The sequence below is a fragment of the Cotesia glomerata genome, linkage group LG3 (assembly GCF_020080835.1).
Source record: "Cotesia glomerata isolate CgM1 linkage group LG3, MPM_Cglom_v2.3, whole genome shotgun sequence".
In the NCBI taxonomy this organism is placed as follows: domain Eukaryota; kingdom Metazoa; phylum Arthropoda; class Insecta; order Hymenoptera; family Braconidae; genus Cotesia; species Cotesia glomerata.
The window spans coordinates 23403413-23423656 of record NC_058160.1 but is presented as its reverse complement, the minus strand read 5'-3'; the positions used below and the strand labels follow the sequence as shown (position 1 = coordinate 23423656).

The following is a 20244-nucleotide window of genomic DNA, read 5'->3' as shown; positions in this document are numbered from 1 at the left end:
CAGTTTTGTTTTTTAGTTAAACAAATCAACAACAAGTACGTATAATGATAAAAAATAAAAAAGATTGCAGTAAATATTTCTGCTGGTATTTTTTAAGACACAACAACTCTGGTGTCTCATTTTTTTTTAATTTATTAAAATTAAAACAAAATAAATACTTCCACGTGTACTTACTTACAATTTTAGGAATAATAGCCCCCCGTAACTCCGAAAGTAACCACTGCGAACGCTTCAGTCGATTTCATTTCCCCTACCATGGCTTCACTCAGAGCGAATAAATAGTCTTGATTTATTTTTTATTGCCGTGGGTTTTATTAAAACATTAGTGTGTTAAAAAAAAATATTTTTATTTAATGAGATTTAATTGTATTAGACACATAAATAGAAGCGTAGAAGATAATAAAAAAAATTTGATAAAATTCTGCGTAATTTGTGTGTACACAGAAATATTTATTTTATGAATGAATATTGAAAGTTATTAGTTTTATTTGAAAAAAATCAAGTCTTAAAAAAAATATTCTGATTGAACAGTCATAGCAGGATTTATTTGTATTAAAAAATATTTGTTAATAATTAACAAATCATTTATTAGAGACCACTTTTTAGTATTAAACAAATATTTCTTAGTATTTAAAATGATTTGGTTGTATTTAATAAATCTGATATTCATTTATTAAATACTAAGAAATATTTGTTTAATACTAAAAAGTGGTCTCTAATAAATGATTTGTTAAATATTAACAAATATTTTTAACTTTAAACAAATCCTTCTATCAGTGAATAAAAATATAAATCAAGATCTTCCTTCAAAATCATTTTTTTTCTCAGGATATAATTGTTATTAATCGTTTTTTTTTTTTTTTTTCCCCAACAAATAGTCATTAAAATTGTTTATTTCTTAAGAATTATGTCACTTGACTAAAAAGAAATAGAACGCGGATATATTATGATAACTGAAGTAGAAAGAATTATGTAAAAATTTAACGATTTAATAATTATCCTATGATTATAATAATTTCTATTAGCTCATCATATAATTATCAATCAACGAATAACTTTGTTACATTAATCCATCCATTCCTTCCGCTCCTTTCATTGTATCATTTATTTATACTTTACAACCTATGAACTTGATACTCTAAATTTTTTAATACCATTCAAAAAATTTATAACTTCAAAAATAAATACCGGAAATTTTTTCTTTCAAGTTCTACCGACAATTATAAAATCATTCAATGATCCCATACACGGTTTATAAATTGAGAGTGTTTATAAATAAATAATAATGGACAGACAAGAAAATTATATAGAGAGTATTTAAGTATTAATATATCATTAAATACAGAGAGAATATTAAAGAGTAAAGTACGACAAGCATTAATTTGTGATCATATCCTGTAACTCATGCTCAGAATGTCAGGCATCTACTTTAACGCAAACTTCAATGTGTCATGTAATGTTCTATTCAGTAGCATCGTACTTGGATCCATTGACTCTGCTCTCATCGCCTATTCCTTTTCCTTTATTCTTTTATTACTTTATTACTTTCGGGGACATGGGCATCAGTTTATCACTATTCACATCATTGTTCATCTATCACTTTATTGCATTCATTAATTCCCATTGGACGCGGATGTGAGTATTTTTATCAGTTCCTCAAACTCGAGGTCTTTTTGTTCAATCGGAGACATTCGAGAATACTAATTATTTCATTTCAATATTTACTTTCAGAATAATCAGCTGTTTAAAAAATTTTTCATAACAAATTATCGACCGAAAATGAAATGTCACATCAGAAAAAAAAGCATTCAAATTTATATGTTAAGTGAATAAACAAATTAAACAATCAAGTACTTATGCAAAGATAAAGATAGATCTATGTTCGCTTTCTAGACATCACATGCTCTAACGCGTATTACAGTAATTTTCTTATTAAGGCGTCGCTACATATCTACAATTTACAGTCTTCTAATAATACTATTTTTATAATATGATTTATGTGACGGCTGTGTAGGTGCGCGAATGCGATAGATGGATTATTTGATACTTGAACATTAATCCTTTTAGATTTCGTTATCGATCAGTTTCAGTTATTTTTCCATGCAAATGCATGGAAACTTACTTGGGGGTTTTTTAAATTATTTTATCTTGTTGATAATGACCGAGATTAGAATACACAATTATTATCATCATTAAAGGAGTAATCTTTTTTTAATTGAAGATAATTCTGATTGATTGTTATCTGATCATGCTGTGATCACTGGATCTTCATAATACGTGATAGTTTGATAAGAACACTTGTTTCCTTGTAAACAATTATTTTTTTATTTGTTTGTTTATATAAGAATCATCTAATTAACAGCCAATTAAAAATTCTTGGCTTATAAATATAATTAATTGTCCTACCGTTTCGAGTCCTTAAAAGTTAATCGTTAAATATTTGTAGCTTGTTACATTCATACGTATATGTCATTGAATTTTATCGAAATAATTTTTGAAGGCCTCAAAAATGTAAATATTTACTGAAAACATGAAAAGTAAAATTTTTTTGAGATGTTTAAGAAAAAACATTCTTAAAGCCTGAAAAGCATTTATGAAAAAATTTTTATTTTTATTTTCTAAATTTTTGCTTTGTAAATTTTACGTTTTGAACTTCTGGGGATTAAAATTGAAAATTAGAAAAACAAACAACTTTTGGGACACAAAAAGTCAAAATTAAAAAAAAAACTTTATTTAAAAAATCTAACTGAGCTCAATAATTTTTCGAATTCGAAAAATTTTTCAATTTTCATAGCCAAAAGTTCAAACCTTTCAATTTCTAAAGCAAAAATTAAAAATGAAACAAAAATATTCTATTCTTTTGGCTATAAGATTTTTTTTTCTTAAAGCCAAAAATGCGTACCTCAAAAAATTTTTTCAACCATTTTTTACATGTTTATAAATTAAATACACATATTCAAGTTAATTGGAAAAATAAATTTTTTTTATACGCCTTTTTGACTCTGTTAAACAAAAGGGTATTTGAGATACCCACTTTCGGAATTGGTAACGTGATATATTGTTTGGATCGAGTGGGTATAGCAGTTGTATGTATATAAATATAATTATAGGGGAAAGATAACCTTTAACCCAACTAGTATCTATTTGTATTGGTTTGTTTACAAAAAAAAGCTTTGATTCATTATTATCTACCAAGTTTAAATAGATTAGAAATCAATTATAAATAAAATTCCACCATAAATAAAGTTTCACGAAGTATAAATATAAAATTTTCGAATTGACAGAAAATATATGGTGAGTATTTCTTGTGGGTTAGAAATTTAAGGTTATGTGTTTTATGAAATAGCATGTTACATGTTTGACAAAAATTTCTTGTTTATTTATAAAAAAAAAAAAAATTATTTTTGTTTCAAATTTTCTTTTAGTAAAATAAATACTTTACGTATCTATAGAATATAGTAGAAGACAATCTTTTATATTTAAATATTTACTGACCAGTAACAAGTTTGTATATTCAGAAATTTTATTTTTGGAGACTATGCTTTCCTTGAATTTATTGTTGTTACTATTCAAAATTTATTATGTAAAATTTGTATTCTTGAAAATATTAATATAAATGACTAAAAAAGTTCAAATTTAAAGTCCAAATAAGTAAGACACTATTAATCATACAAAAGAAATGTACTAGAGAGTATTATGCGAAAATTGTGCGTTATGTTATTCTTTTTTTCTCTTAACATTATAAAAACTCAAGATTAATTTAATTTAACGCTGAGTGTTTGATTCAACGGGTGATAAATTTAACTTCTGACAGTAAATCAGTAGATCTATTATTTGTGTCATAGAATTAATTTGATGAGTCGTGAAAACTAGATTTTTGTCATTATTATTAAAGCTAAGTCATGCTTCGCACCGTACTAGATTTCTCCTCTTTACATAGCGAAAAAGAGATTAAAAATATACATATATAAATTATAAATGTTTAAATATATGAATTCATAATAATTAAAAGAGTGTAATTATTGTTTTAATTCTAAAATGAAAGTAACAACTTTAATTACACCTTGGATTTTATTTTTATAATGAATAAACTTTATTGTCACTTTTAGTTTTATGAAAAGAATTCAATTTTTACTCAAGAAAGTTTTTTTAAACAAATTTCCAGTTTATAGCAATTGAGTATACATTTCTTAAAATAAATATTTACTAAAAAAACATCTTAAGCAAACATGAATGTTAATTCTTTTTCTTATCAATAAAACAAAATATTTAATTGCTTAACTAAACAAAAATTATTTTTCAAAAGAAATTAATTAATTTAAATTTCACTTCTAAAATACAATATTGAAGACCATATATAGCCTTGCATTGATAAATAAATCACCTCGTCCTTATCACAGCAGATCGATTGAAGCCGTTAAAATCTCCGCTGTAACGCAAATATTCGATTAGACCTGATATAGTCCCTCGGTTGGAGAATACATTTTTATGTCCATGGCTAAAATCAATTTCTCTTTGTATTTTTTGGGTCGAGGAACGTGAAAGAGTAGATCATTTTTTTTTTTGAGACGGTAGGGGAAGGGGGGGGGGACAAAATGGGCCCCTTAAGAGAAAAATGTTGATATCCTTAGTGTTTTTCTCTGGTTTTACTTTTTTTTTTAGTCCCTTGCCAAGTATTTGACCTCAATTTGCTCTGTTCATTAAAAATGAAAAATTGAAAATGTGGGGCAAAATGGGCCACCTTCAGAAAATTTTTATAATATAAGTTTTTCAGCTCGTTTTACTTTTTTTTGCCTTTTACTGAGTTTATGGTATTAATTTTTTTGTGTATATCGAAATTAAAAAATTGAGAAAAGTGGGGTAAAACGGGCCCCCCAAAAAACTCAATATGTTTCTTACTTGTTTTATATTTTGAATTTTTTTATTATGTATTGAGTATAAAAAATTAAGATAACAATAGACCCTAAAAGCCATCCCTGCAACTTCCCGCTAACTCCATACCTAATCGTTTCACATTTCGCGCCAAAAGCAATAATAAATCAGGTAAAAAATGTCGGAGTAATTTAAAAAAAAACGCGTTTTTTGAATTATTTCGACAACGGTATCTCTCAAACTAATCAACCAATTTCAGTCGCGTTAACGGCGATCAACGCGAGTTTCTAAGCTTAAAAACCGATCAGTTTTTCAAATCGATTGGTGAACCCAATAAAAATGTATCACAAAAAAAAACAATTTTTTAGAATTTTTTTGACAATATCTCACAAATGAATTAACCGATTTAAAAAAAATTGAAGGCATTCTATGCAGTCTTTCTAGAACAAAAAGATTATTTATCACTAACCAAACAATCGGACGTGAAATTTCAAAGATATGTTAAAAAAATACTTTTTTTAATTTTTTAAAATTAAATATCTCTTGAACCATTCAACCGATTTTGACGTTATTGGCGGCGATTGAAGTGATTTTTTAAGCTCTAAAAATAATCTCGTTGAATTAAAAACGATCCAGGAATAAATGTCGGAGTTATGTAAGAAAAAAAAAACACTTTTTCCCTGATATTTTGTTCACAATACCTCACAAACAAATCGACCGATTTTGATCGCGTTGACGGCAATCGACGCAGTTTTTTAAGCTTAAAAGCTGATTAGTTTTTGAAAACGATTGATTCAGCAGATTAAAATTTATTAAAAAAAAAACATTTTCTGAAAATTTTATTTTCGAGATTACTCAAAATCTATTGACCCGGATCACCTTAAATATTATAAAATATCTAGGGGCAAAGAAACTCTTTCGATTGCTGTCAATCCCGTTTGAATCGGTCGAGCCGTTTAAAAGTTATGAGAGGTTTACGTTCATACACACACACACACACACACACACACACACACACACACACACACACACACACACACACACACACACACACACACACACACACACACACACACACACACACACACACACACACACACACACACACACACACACACACACACACACCATCGCAAAAATAGTCAGGGAAGCTTCTGTATTATAAATAGTTTTTTAACAAAAAATATAGTAAATAATGCTGTTATTTAACTCGTGACCTAGTTCGTACTTTACCTATATAATTTTTTCTATAATTCAAAAATTCTAGAATACGTTTAACTGAAAAATATTCTTTGGTTTTTAAAGTCTAATCAGCCCATTATACCTCCGAAACACTTCGAGAGTTGAAAATGTTGAGGGCCCATTTTGCCCCAAAATATTTTTGGATATTGAAAATTTTAGGGGGCCCATTTTGCCCCTAGGGACGCATTTTGCCCCCCCCCCCTTCCCCTACATATACTGATAAAAAAATTAACTTGACTCAAGAACCAAAATCTTAAACCAAAAATACCATTTTGAAGAAAATGATTTTCTTGAGTCAAGAGAATAAATTCTTGAGTCAAGAAATTATTCTTGATTTAAGTTAATTTTTCTTAATTTAAAAATTTATTCTCTTGACTCAAGAAAATCATTTTCTTTAAAATGGTATTCTTGGTTCAAGATTTTGGCTCTTGAGTCAAGTTAATTTTTTTATCAGTGTACAATCGTAATTAATAAATTCATTGTTTTGAGGGGTATAATTTCGGAACCGTCGGTTTGACGAGAAAGTTTATAAGAAAAAAATGTTGAGAAGTGAAAAATACATAGAAAAGGTCCTCAAAAATTTTATGATACGACCGAAGACATTGCAAATATTTCCGAAGATATTGTAAGAAATAAAGCGTAGAGATTACACTGAGAAAAAAAAAATACTTTTACTCAATTAACAATTTCTTGGCTCAAGAAACTCGCTGACGATAAAATATTCTATTATTATTAATTATTAATTTCTGAAGAGAAGAACATCAATATTTATCTTTGGATAATAGATAAACAAAAGAATAGTTTTATTTAAATAGTTTTATTAAGTAAAAATTATTTCAATCAATTTAACAATTTCTTGAGCTAAGAATATATATTCTTGAAAATTTTCAAGAACATAAATTCTTGTATCAAGAAAATTTTCTTAATAAAAGTATTTTTTTTTTTCAGTGTAAAATTTTGACATTCGGGCGATTTGCCGCAGTATCGCATTCTCTTTAAAATGCGTAACGCGCGGAAATTTAAACTTCGATACAAATAAATTCACAACCTCATGTTTTTCAGGATGACACAAGTATTGATTGATAATACTTGTCAAGTATGACCTCACATAGACAAAAAAAAATAAAAAAAACGTGAAATCAACCCTTTAGAAACAACAAATCTATTTTTTTTTGAGAAAATTTGATTCTAAAATTTAAAATCTCGGTGCAAAAAAGTGCATTTGGCTTTTCCATCTCCAGCCGAAAGACTAATATAGTACAAAGCTCACATCTGCGCGTTAACGAAAAATCAGTCGTCGTATTTCGGTAGTTTACGTAATGACTCGGATTTACCGTGACCTAGACCGACCTACATCTAGTCTCAATCGATTTGGAGTGCATCTCACGCGGATGTTCCGCGTCTTGTGACGTATTTTATAAATATCCACGGCAAACAAATTAAAAGCAAGCTCACTAAAAAAGATAAATCGTGCCAATAACACAAAACAAAAATAGTTATTAGTTATCTCATTCTTATCAAATATAATAATAATTAATAAAAGTAATAATGGAAAAACTGATTGATGATGAGGGAGAAATATATAACTCAATATCACCCGAGGTAAGAGATTGCTAAATAGTAAAATTTTAATTCAAATATTATAAATAATTCTAGTTGTATTTGAAAATTCTAATAGATAATTTAAACAACAAATTACAAGTAAATCAACTTCGTAAATCGGCAATTAAGTTAATATAATTTTGAGTAATTGCTTATTCAGAAGTATTGTGTAACCGATAAAAAATGCTAAATATTTAATATTTAGCAAGATCTTGTGTAATTATTTTAATAATAATAATATGATAAAAATCTATTGTGATATATCTGAAATGTAAATATTAACGTACGATATGAGCAATAAGCGCGTGAAATTAATTTGTTTACTGTTGAAAGCACATGGGTATAATAAAATCGTGTTTAGTTTAACGATTCGTGCGTATATTTTGTGAAAAGACGCGAAGCGGGAGTGAGGCTGGATATAATGTTACATGAAGACGCGCTATGTCACGTCGCGGTCGTTAACAGTTGTACAGTGAGAGCCTCTTTACTACATATATAGTAGAGCGCGCGCTTACCAAGCTTCAATTCAGTCTCTTTCAACCACGCGATCACATAAGCCCGCGATAACATACAACATATTACTACTTACTACTTACTATTTATTAAACGTGTTCTCGCGACTTTACTGTTTCTGATACAGAGTAAATCTGTTATCACTACTTACATAACATATAAGTAAAAAATAATTATAAACTGCAGTATTAAATTTTTTTGTCAAATTTCAACCCATTTGTGAGGGTGAGTGGAACGAATTTTGTGATAGTATAATTATAGTATCTAAATCTAATTATTGCATTCGATGTTTAATCAAAGATTGTTTTCAAAAAAAAATTTAATTAATCCTAGCATAAATAATACAGTTGTGAATAATAAAAATAGTTATCTGATAAATCCTAGAGCTTAGACGATTCTTTAAATTTATCAATGCTTCAGAGATTAACTGTTAGATTTTTTGTTTGAGTTGATTATATAAATTTATGATAATTGATAATGTAATGCTGTATTTGTCTTATTTTGTATGATCAGGTAGCACCGGTCGCTGTGCAAAAGTCTGTTTTAAACGAGATGGAGCCGAGCAACATATCGATAGTGACGACAAATGGTACCGCTGATAGTAATATCGGAAAGTCTAAGACGACGATAAGCTTGCCGTCTGCGGCCAAATTTACTAATGCTGCACAGAAAAAAGCTCCTTGTAAGTAGATTTTTCTTTTTTTACTATGAAAATGATTTATTTTAGTCAATTATTCACGGAAAAATTTTTTTAATTAAAAATATCGACGTTCTAATTAGCAAATTGTCTAACTCCGTTTTAGAGAATCTTCCATTTGTACGAAAAAACAATTGATTCAAAATTTAATATCACTTTAAAAAACCATTTAATATCATTTATATCTAATAGAGGTATCATATTTTGGTTTGGATCATTCAAATAATTTATAATTGGACTATTGCTGTATCAAAATGTTAAAAAATCACCCTCTAAACAATAAAGAGTTAGATCAATTGCTAATTAGACCATCGATATATGAAACGTGAAAAATTTATTTTAATCGAACAGATCATTGGTGAAATTTTTATTTAAATAATTAAAAACTTTAAAATTTATAAAGTTTTACGAAAAATTAATTAATTATTTATAATTAATTAAAAAACAATTTTTAACATCGACTGACTAATATTCTTCTAACCACAACACTTATCTCGTTCGTTGCTGCGCAATATAAAAATTAATTTAACAACAATAATGCTCGACAATGAAATTTTATTCTTAGATATGCAAGTTTAATGACTTGTGTGTGACTAAAACAAAGAATATTTTTTTTAAGCTATTAAAACTTCTAAAATACAAAAATTATTCGATGAATTTTGAAAAATTTTTCAAGTTACTTTAATAAATTTTTTAACTTAAAATTTTTACTACGAAAAATATTTAAAATAAAAAATTCCAAAATTTGTTTTATTTTAGAAAATAATTTTTTTAAATTTAAAAATAAAAATAACTCGTTTTATTATGGCCAATGATGGATAAAAAAATTGATTTGTTGCCAAAATAAATAAGATCAATAACGGTGAATGAATCCAAATTGCTTTGTATGGTAATAACCGAAACGAAAGCAATCGAGTTTTGAATTCAAATCTTTGGTCATAAATAAATCACTATTGGCGCACTGTTTACTCAAACGCGGAATACTTAATAACTGTATCTTTGGCATCGCTCCTAGTTTCCACGAGTTGTAGAAAGCTGGTCAAGATTTATTTATTTTTGCTTTCTTATCTGATGAGCATCAAATTAAACTGATTGTCGATTATCGTTTATCAAGAAGAAATATGTTATCATTTATTAACATCAAACGAGGATTAGATTGAATAATTGGCGCTCAAGGATAGCGGATAATTAAATTACCAATTCTATCTAATTAGACTATCTATAATTATTTATTTACCGTTTTTTTACATACACGCATTAAAAATTTTAAAAATTTATATTTTTAGTTATCAAAAATATTTTTTACATCATGTATTTGTTGAAAAAAATTATGATAAATTTTTTAAAAATTTTGGGTATAAATGATTTTTTCCAAAATCGATAAAAGTTCCTTGCAAAAATTTGGCATTTAAAATAAATGAAAAAAATTATTAAGTTTGAAAAAATGGCATTGTATAACATAATCCTTTAAGCCTCCAAAATTAATTCGAGTTTTATTTTTAGAACAATAACTTTTGCACATAAATTTGAATTGATTTAATATAAAGTCGCGTGACATCTAGAGTGTAAAGAATTTTGTATAAAGGCCATGGCCGTTTCTTTAAATATACACGACCCTTACTATTCGTTTACTACTTTCTGCTGGTATTGATTGGCTCTAGATGCTGCGTTTGTAAAATACACACATATGAATATTATATAGATATGTTTGCATACGATTAGGTTGGTATCCGATATAAGCGATAATACAGTAGTTAATCGTGTTATTAAATACTATCGTAAAAAAAATAGATAACACAGTAGGTGTTACCTTTTTTTGAGCCATTGTTTTGAAACAATTGAGTAACATCAATATGTGTAACATTTTTTATCACACATGTTAACTTTTTACGACTAGATTGGAAGATTATAAAAATGTCGTGAGAAAAAAAAATTAAGAATGGATAATGGATGAAGCGTAAAGATAAGAGTGTGAAATTTATATAAAGAAGCTAATATGCTAAATAATAAAATAAAACTTCCGCAATGTAGATTGTTGTCTTTCCTCATTATTCGTTTGTTTATAGAAAATTTTTTTGAAACTGATTTTCTAAAGATATATATTTCGTTTTATTGTTCTTGCAATAATAGCAATTTGGCTAATATAACACCGCTTTTTACACATGAATACACTACAAAAACGAAAGTTTCATCTAATGCGCGATTGTTTTCAGAAAAAAGTAATGAATTTTTATTAAAATAGTTGTTATTACCGTAAAATAAATAACTTTAAATTGCTAGAAATATTTTTTATTAAATATTTTACTGCAAAAAAATGGGCGTTTATTTTCCGGAAATAATGTTACAAACTTGTTTTTTATTTTTAAATTTGAAGGTAATTGTTCAGTTGCAAATAGAGATAAAAATTTATATAATATAAATTACTTGCATTTTTTTTCTCAAATAAAATGAATGGAAGTATTCTTTTATCTCCCACGTGTGAGGCTTAACAAAACAATCTATTTGATAAATGTCATTTCAATTATCTAATATCAATAACGTCATCCGTTAATACCGAGTTGCATAATTGTTATCGTAATTATTTTTTAACAATTGTGAATTGTTTTTAAAAATTATTTTCACGAATTAATTTTGTTTGGAAATTTTTTTATTCTATAAAAAAATAAATATAAGTTGCCACTTTTTTTGTGCAGTCGCTTTAGAGGGTAAAATCTTTCGAGCAGTTTGAGATTTAAGAGTACCGGAGTATAGAGAGTAAGAACAAGTTTGTGCAAATTGCTTTGAAACAGGTAGTTTACACCGAAAGGAGCCGTAGGTCATCGACCGACCTGTTAAACTTGACCTACTGTAATACTTGTGCTCGCAAATTTATCACATAATCACATAGGTGTTCATTCAATTAACCTTGGCAAATTTTACATAAATAGTTTACTGGAAATCTAAAAAATTACAAGTCTGATTTGACAACGGTGTATTACAAAAAAAAAAAACTATTTGACAGTCTTAAAAAATACCCAACATTGACTTCGATATAAAGATAGTATTCTATAAATAAAAATTTACGTCTGTAAAAAATAAAAAATAAAAATACGATAACAATTTTTGTGTTACCAAGTGTGTTTTCATTATAACAAAAAATACTTTTCCATAGACAGAAATTTAATGATACCTTTGATAAGCGTGTTCAATAACATCGATAAGGCATATAACAGCTTGTAACAATAAAAAATTCCACTGGTTAGGTTAAAAGTATTACTGTCAATGATTTGTCAATAAAAAAAAATGATTGCAATTTATCAAGAAGTTTATTCACTGAAATTTATTTTCTATTCTTTCGACAACTATTTGAAATAATAAATCAAGGAAATAGAATTACGAAATTTTATTAACCCGTAGGGACTAAACCGCCAAACTCGGTAGTCGACTAATGCAATTATTTGTTATGAAATAATTATGGGACAATATTTAATAAACGATTGAATAGTTAGTTGCATTAGGCGATTGTTATTAAGTGTGGTAACAATAAAAAATTATGCAATAGGAGTATGCGGAAATAGGCGTCAAGTTATATAATATTTTATGAGTGTGAGTATAAATAATATAATAAAATCTATATGTATTATTATTTATTATTATTATACCAATACTATATAAATAAAAATTAAATGTTGTTCGTTGAAAAGCGTATCAATCGAGAACAGTTGAACAGAGTAGTTTTTTTTTTCTTTTTTTAATTAGTAAATTTGGGAATTTTTTAATTTATTTTTCATAAATTTTGTATTTTCGGTTTCAATTTAAAAAAAAAAAATTAAAAAAAAAAAACAATAGTTTTGAAAAAAAAGTAGAACAACAAAAATTATAATTTTTGCTTGTATTGAATTATTATGTTAAATCTATACGTGTTTGTCATTTTGCCAGCTGTCTTAGTATAAATAAATCTATTTATCTGTCTATCTTCCAAATTTAGACAGGTCAACGAATGTAGGGTCAACCAGTATTATATCTAATGTAATAACATAGTGTGTTAGCTAAGTTGATTTGATTATATGGACAACAAAATACAAACACATAAATCAAGAGAGAAATCTTCTTTGGCCGCGGCTGACAACGAATCTATAGCCGCTGTTGTTAGCTTACCGATCGCGGATTACTCAAGACAATAAATCAGCGATTGCCAAGTAGAGAAATTTAATCGAATCGTCTGCTGATTAGCAAATTTACCTGCTATTTATTCATATTTGTTTTGAATAAATAAAAGTATAATGAAAGAATTGAATAAATCTATTTTACTTATGAAAAATAATTTCACCTCGTATAATTTAATAATTTTAATAACTTCTTGCTTTCATGACTCGTTTAATAACTCTGGAGTTATTATAATAAATAATAATTATACTTTTCTATGCACTATCTTTTATCTTAAAAAAATAACTAAATATACGGACGAAAACAACTGTACCAAAAATTAGTGAAAGTAAACATTATTATTACTTTTGTTCGCGTGCGAGAGGAATTGTTTATTTGTTTGTTGAATTAAAAGATTTGATTCTATTTATGCACGGAGAGAAAAATATCGTTAGAATGACGATCCGTATCATTATTTTAGGCGTTACATTTTAATTTAGTTCATTCAACTATACAGATCGTTACGTTAACTTGAATCAGAAAACCGGATCGTTATTTCAAGAATACGTCATTTAAGGATACGTTGTATAGTCATTTTAACAATATTTTTTTATCGTATGGCGACTAGATAGTTCACATGGAAAATTACAAAAAATTATTTTGTGAGTAATGGGTTGTCTAATTTTAGACTACGTTTTGTCCTAATTTTTGTTGATTCATAATTTTATCTAATGAATGTTTAATTTTTTTTGATAAATTTAATTTTTTTACTTTCGCGGTCACGGACAATTTAAAATGATATCAATAATCTCTTGTTTAGTTTCGATTGTATTTATCAAAAAGATACACATAAAGCGCGAAATTTCTCTAAATGAAATTTTATTTTACGAGATACAATTTATGCTTAATTTAGGCTATAACTTTGAAAATAATTTGAATTTTGAAAACTCCTTTCAGGGAGATATTTTTGAATATCTAAACTATCGAATTATGAAAAAAAAATTTTTTCATTTTTTTCAAAATTCTAGACTAGAATACCCCCTTAATTTCATTGCATGTCAATTTACAATTATGCACTAATAGAAGGATTTCTTAGTATTTAAAAAGATTTCTTTGTATTTAAGAAATATGTTTTAAATGCCAAGAAATGATTTTTAAGAAATGATTTCTTAAATACAAAAAAATCTTCTTAAATGCTAAGAAATCCTTTTATCAGTGGAAGTTGTTTATAGTTTTACTTGCACTGATAAATTGTAATTAAAAAAAAGTCCACAGAGTAAATTATTTATTTTTATTGAATAAATATAAAAGAACAGTTATTATTCGTTTAAAAATTATAAAATTTATTTTTAGAAATTTTTAAATCTAATGTAACGGCTTCCCTTAATTTGATCTAACAAATAAATTTTAATACTGGAGAAAAATGTATCAATATTTTGTTTAATTTTTAAAAATAACATTGTTGAATAAATTCTCTACATTAATTTATTTGTTTAGGAATTCCAAAAATTGCTATAATTCATTTAATTTTAGTAATATCAAAATATGAAAAATGTAATTAATATTTACAAACTTGAGCTTGAGATAAATTGTTTGGAATTTATGTTAATAATTTTCCATATAAACCTTGTTCCAGCTTATTGGATTTCACTTTAGCTTAAAAACTCCGTATTCAGAGAGAATAAATTTACACCGAATTCCCTTTTGATTTTTGACATTGTAGGATTTTTTTTTTTTTTTTTTTGAAAAAGGAGTTCAAGTACTTTAAAATGAAAAATATATTTTAAACCTAAAAATGTAAATTACGTAGGTATAGATATAGTAAAAGTATGATAATTTTCTAGATAATATTGTACCCGTTAGATGAAAACATGAAATTACGTAATATAATTGTGTGGCTATTGCAATTTAGTCTGCGGGCGCCGCCTCTTAGTAACAATTTGCATAAAACCACTTGGATATTTACATTTTCACATGTTAATTTTACGTTGGCCTCTAAATAACGGTTACGTGAATTGACATAATAATTGTAATTAAAGATAATGTCCATTAAATAATTTAATGTTTGATATTTATAATAATAATTATTAATTTAAAATTTGTTTCAGGGCTTAAAAGCTTGTTCCAAGATGAGTGCTCTGCATGGGAAACAACTAAATGCGGCTTAGCCGAATTAATTGGAACGGCTGTACTGGTCTTTTTAGGATGTATGGGATGTGTTGGGAGTATGGGCACTCCACCTTCTTCACTTCAAGTATCATTTGCTTGGGGAATTGTAGTTATGATTGTTGCACAGGTAAATCACTTAATTATAATCTACTTTAACACTGAGAAAAAAATTAACTCGATTCTTCAGAAAAATTCTTAAATTGATGAATTTTTTTTTTTTTCAGTAAATTTTACTTAATTCAAGAATTTTTTATCTTAATTCAAAATAATTACAAGACAATGAAACTCTTCAAAATGTTTTTTTTGGTTCAATAATTTTTTTCAAGAATCAAGTTAATTTGTTTCAAGTGTGTTAGCTCTTCTATTATTATTTATTTATTTAATTGGCCATAAAGTCAAAACTTGCGACCATCTAAAATTGATACAAAAAATCTTAATATAATATATAATATACTAGCTGTTATTCACCCGCTTTGCTGGGCGCTTTACAGAATTACATTTTTAGATCTAGACTTGAAATTTAATTAGAGTATTGTTTTGACTTGTACAGATTCCAAATTCTGTTGAATTGGCATGCACCTTTTATCTATGTAATTATTCTAGCTAATATTCACAGTAACTTTCAATGTGCAATCATTATAACATTCCCGTGTCTTTCTTACAAAAATGAATAATAATTGATATGAAAAAAAAAAATTTGTAATGAACATTGAAAGTTTTAGTTAAAGAACTTGCAGGTCTCGTAAGTGAAGAAATCTGCCTAGTATACAAACATAACCAATATAATTATAGTCCATTAAGATACGAGTCGCTTAAATGAGCGATTATGACACGGCGTGAAGTTAGCGCACGAGCGAAGCGAGTGCGCTAACACGCTGTGAATGATCGCTCATTTAAGCCACGAGTATTGCACGCCTCATAAGCGAAGCGTTGAGGTTGTGCTCTACTCTCGACATTTCAAAAAAAGCAGTTTTCTCGAAACTGAAATTGATTTTTTGTTATTTATATCGCAATTACAGATTAATATGAGTACACTTATATCAAGTCAAATAATTTGTCAGGCACATAAAATTTATTTCAATAACAATTTTTTTGTTTAACATAGTAAATAATAACATTAAACATAATCTTTTCTGGACGTCCGTGTATGGATGGGTGTATGTGGCAGGGAAATTAGTCGAAAAAATGATCGTACCGGAATAGTTTTTTTTTTATTATCTAAAGTAACACACGACAGATTTTCTTAATTAATATGAGCGTTCAATTCACTGTCGTTAAATTATTATTTTGAAAAAACTAATTTATAACTATGGATTTTATTGTATATCTATCTATACATTTTATTATAGTATTTTTTTTCCTCACCTCAGAGTTATGGCGCTACTAACCATAGCAGAGTTATCTGTTTTTTATTATTTTGCTTTTTATCATTTATTTAAATCAATTTTATTGTAAAAAATGAGATTATGAGGCGTGCACTTTTGGATTTTCCAAACTTTCTTATATTATTTTGTAGCACCACTGTCCTAAATTCGTCTTCAGTTTTATTCAAATTTAAATATAAAAATTAATTAAGGAAAAGCAAAAATAGTATATCGTGCATAGCAGGACCACAAGCTCCATTGGGGTCTAAGAAAAAAGCCCCGATTGGGGGGAGGGGGGAGGGCATTCCAAATAAATAAAATTTAGAATGCTAAAATAAATAATTACTTAAAAATAGTCTAATAGTATATTGTACGGTCATTCGCTTTAGTGGATAATCGACAACGTCGCACGAGTTGCACATACTATTTTTTATTACAAATGCGGCGATATATGTGGGCCCAAAATCGGGGTCCAGGGGCGGAGCCCCGGCGGGGAGGGGAAGAGCCCCCCAGTCCCAAAAAGCAAATAAAAAGTTAAAAAAAAAGAAACAAATAATAAATTCAAAGTGATTAGTATGAATTAACAAAAAATAAATTCACACTTTGAAACAATCAATACATAAAATTAAATAACATTAAATTTAGCTGTCACTTTATAATTTTTTAATTTTCTTTAACAAAAAAAATTGTTCCAAAAAATTATTCATAAAAAATTGCATTAAAGCTATATCCTTCGCCTTTTTTTTATCTCGTCAGGAAAAAAATCATTATAATCATCGTCTAAATCACTGTAATCACTGTCCATATTTATTACGGAATAAGATTTTTGTTAAATGAAATAACGTTCAGAAAATATTTCACACCAGAATAATGTTTACGACTGAGCGAAATCGTTAATAAAAAACATTTGAGAATCATTAATTGAGGGTTTAGCATACTTCAGACTGAATCATAACTGACAAAAAGATGTAATTTTAATTATTAATTATTTATTATTTTCTATTTTTTCGGGGCTTTGAATGTTTTTAAATATATTTTTTTGTTTTTTTTTTGCGGTGAAAGTCAAATTTTTAGAGCAGAAATCTATGGATTGATCGTAAATATGAGCCCGTGGCCTAAAAAATTCCTCTCTGCTCGTTTCATAATTGTTTATTTAACTCAACAGTTGAGCGAGTCCTAAAAACGAATTTAGGACACGCAGTGCTATAAAAAAATTTATTTTAAACAAATGACAATCGAATAGAATAAATTTAGTTACAATAAAAATTCATTATTTATAAATCAAAAAAATATAGGTTCCGGATAAGTAATCACCAACATATCATATACTAAAACCTTTTCCAAAACACGCTGCATCTTATGGTATTAGTATTATTCCGATCGATTGAGTAGTTTTCGCAGTATAACCGGACAAAAAAACCGGCTCTCCATTTATTAGTATAGATAAAGTAGTGTATTAAACACTCAATCATCACCAAATAATATAACAATGAATACATATTATGATCTATCCAATTCTAAAAAATATTGATAATCATTTCTAGTATTTTATTTTGAGTTGACATAACTAAATAACTAATTGTAAAATAATTATTGCAGTCTATTGGACACATAAGCGGAGCTCATATTAACCCCGCTGTAACAGTAGGCGCAGTTGTTATGGGAAAAAAATCATTGACTGGAGCGTGTGTTTATTTCGTTGCCCAATGCCTCGGCGCTATATTAGGCTACGGTTTACTCAAGGTAATTTAATCATTTTTAAATTTAATATAAATATTTTTTTTTCTCATCTGATAGTAACAATAATTTAAATAAAAGGTTGTAACACCGTCGGACCTCCTTCTGGCTTCATCAACGTCACCAGCAGAAACATTCTGCATTACCGATCTCCACGGAAAAATCCCAGTGATCCAAGGACTTCTTGGAGAAATAATCGCGACGGCAGTCCTAATGTTCATGCTTTGTGCTATGTGGGATGAACGCAATGCCAATAATACGGATTCCGGAGTTATCAAGTGCGGACTGACGATCGCTGCTCTGTGTATGGGGCTCGGTCCATACACCGGATGCAGTTTGAACCCCGCGAGGTCACTCGCTCCTGCGATTTGGAATAACTACTGGAACCACCACTGGATCTTCTGGTTTGGACCCATCGGAGGATCTTTGCTCGCTTCTGTTTTGTACAGATCAGTATTTTCACTGCCTCAGTCCAGTTTACCAGAGTGTCAATCCCTCAATACTCAAAAGGCTGAGGTAATTTATAAATATATTTGTTTTTTAATATTTAATATTTTATTTGGACTTTAATTTTTAAAATATTAATTTAATTATTTATTTGTTTTCTAGATCTGAGCTCAATCAAGGGTTGAGTGTACCAGTATTGGGAATTTGTGATGATAAAACTCTGAAAAATTTTGTTTTTTACGATGAGATTTGAGAAGTACTGATTAAGGGTATTTTTATATGAGTGAGATTTAAAAAAAAATAATTCTTCAGGATTAGTACTCAGCATTTTTGCAAGAAAATTGATGATACTATTATTGATCTCTATTTGTTTTTTGTTAAATTACATTGAATACTTTAGATTTCAAGTCAGATTGGAGTTGGTATTTGACGAGAGAGGTATCTAAAAAATTTTTGTAAAGAAACGATTACCTCAAATTGGTGTCGACATGAAAAAAAAAAATTAATGGATGAAAATATTGTGTTTTTATAATTTTAAGAAAGCGGTACTTAAATTGATAAACAAAATTTATTTTAAAAGTCAAGGAAATATTTTAACTTTCAATGACTTAAGTTCTTATCTAAATATTAAATGACTTATTTTGATAAGATGTAATTAAAATTCACTTTAATTGATTAATTGTATAAATTATAATAATCATCACATGCCAAAAATGTAATTATATAGTGATTGAAATTGATAAACTAAAATCATAAATTAAAAAAAAATCCTATTTATGGCAAAACAGAGATTATCTTTAGTTAAATAATATTAAATAAAATCTTTAAGGAACCTTCCTTCATATTTAATTTATATAATCGATAAGATCATTAAATTCCAATTATTAAAGTTAGAAATAAAATTTAATAAGTTAATTAATAATGTAATAGTACCTGTAATTTATGATTATATGTTGTTATTGTTTAAAGAATAATTGATACTTATAACTTATAAGATAAAAAATGATGCGATAGATATTTAAAAAGATGAACATATCGTTTAAGCATAAGCTGGTCGACTGCTAAGTAATAAAGTTATAAGATTTTATAAGCAATGTAATTAATAATTAATTATTAAATATATATTTAATATTTTTTTTTTTAAGATTAACTTGTCATTCATTATATATCCTACCTTCAGTATGATTTACTTGAATAATTTCTCAAGATAATGAGTAGTATAAAACAAATAAATGACAGCCAGCGTGTGGATATTATCATATTTTATAGTTTGATAACTGTTAAAATATATAAATTTAAATGACTGAAACAAACTGACACTAAATGGCTAACGACGCGTGGTTTTGCCAATCTTTCATTATATTTAAAGTCAATTTGTGACTGTTTTGCATTCGTAATCTACTCATTTGTCATGTGTCATCCATTATTCTGTAGCACACTCGAACCAACTTTAATTCGTATAATGTAATAGTAATT

The 20244-nt window shown here is 27.3% G+C and overlaps 1 protein-coding gene across 2 annotated transcripts; it reads left to right on the top strand.

Annotated features, from left to right (window-relative positions):
- The first annotated feature begins 7469 nt into the window (after positions 1-7469).
- Positions 7470-19908, top strand: LOC123261090 (aquaporin-like). 2 transcript variants are annotated; one of them, XM_044722579.1, is made up of 6 exons: positions 7470-7716; positions 8743-8911; positions 15160-15347; positions 18184-18327; positions 18403-18837; positions 18931-19908. In XM_044722579.1, exons 1-6 carry the CDS (start codon positions 7663-7665, stop codon positions 18934-18936), a joined length of 996 nt encoding a protein of 331 aa, XP_044578514.1. In that variant the 5' UTR covers positions 7470-7662; the 3' UTR covers positions 18937-19908. The 2 variants fall into 2 exon arrangements, with proteins under 2 accessions (XP_044578514.1, XP_044578515.1); XM_044722580.1 differs by lacking the exon at positions 7470-7716 and adding an exon at positions 8223-8454.
- Positions 19909-20244: the final 336 nt, after the last annotated feature.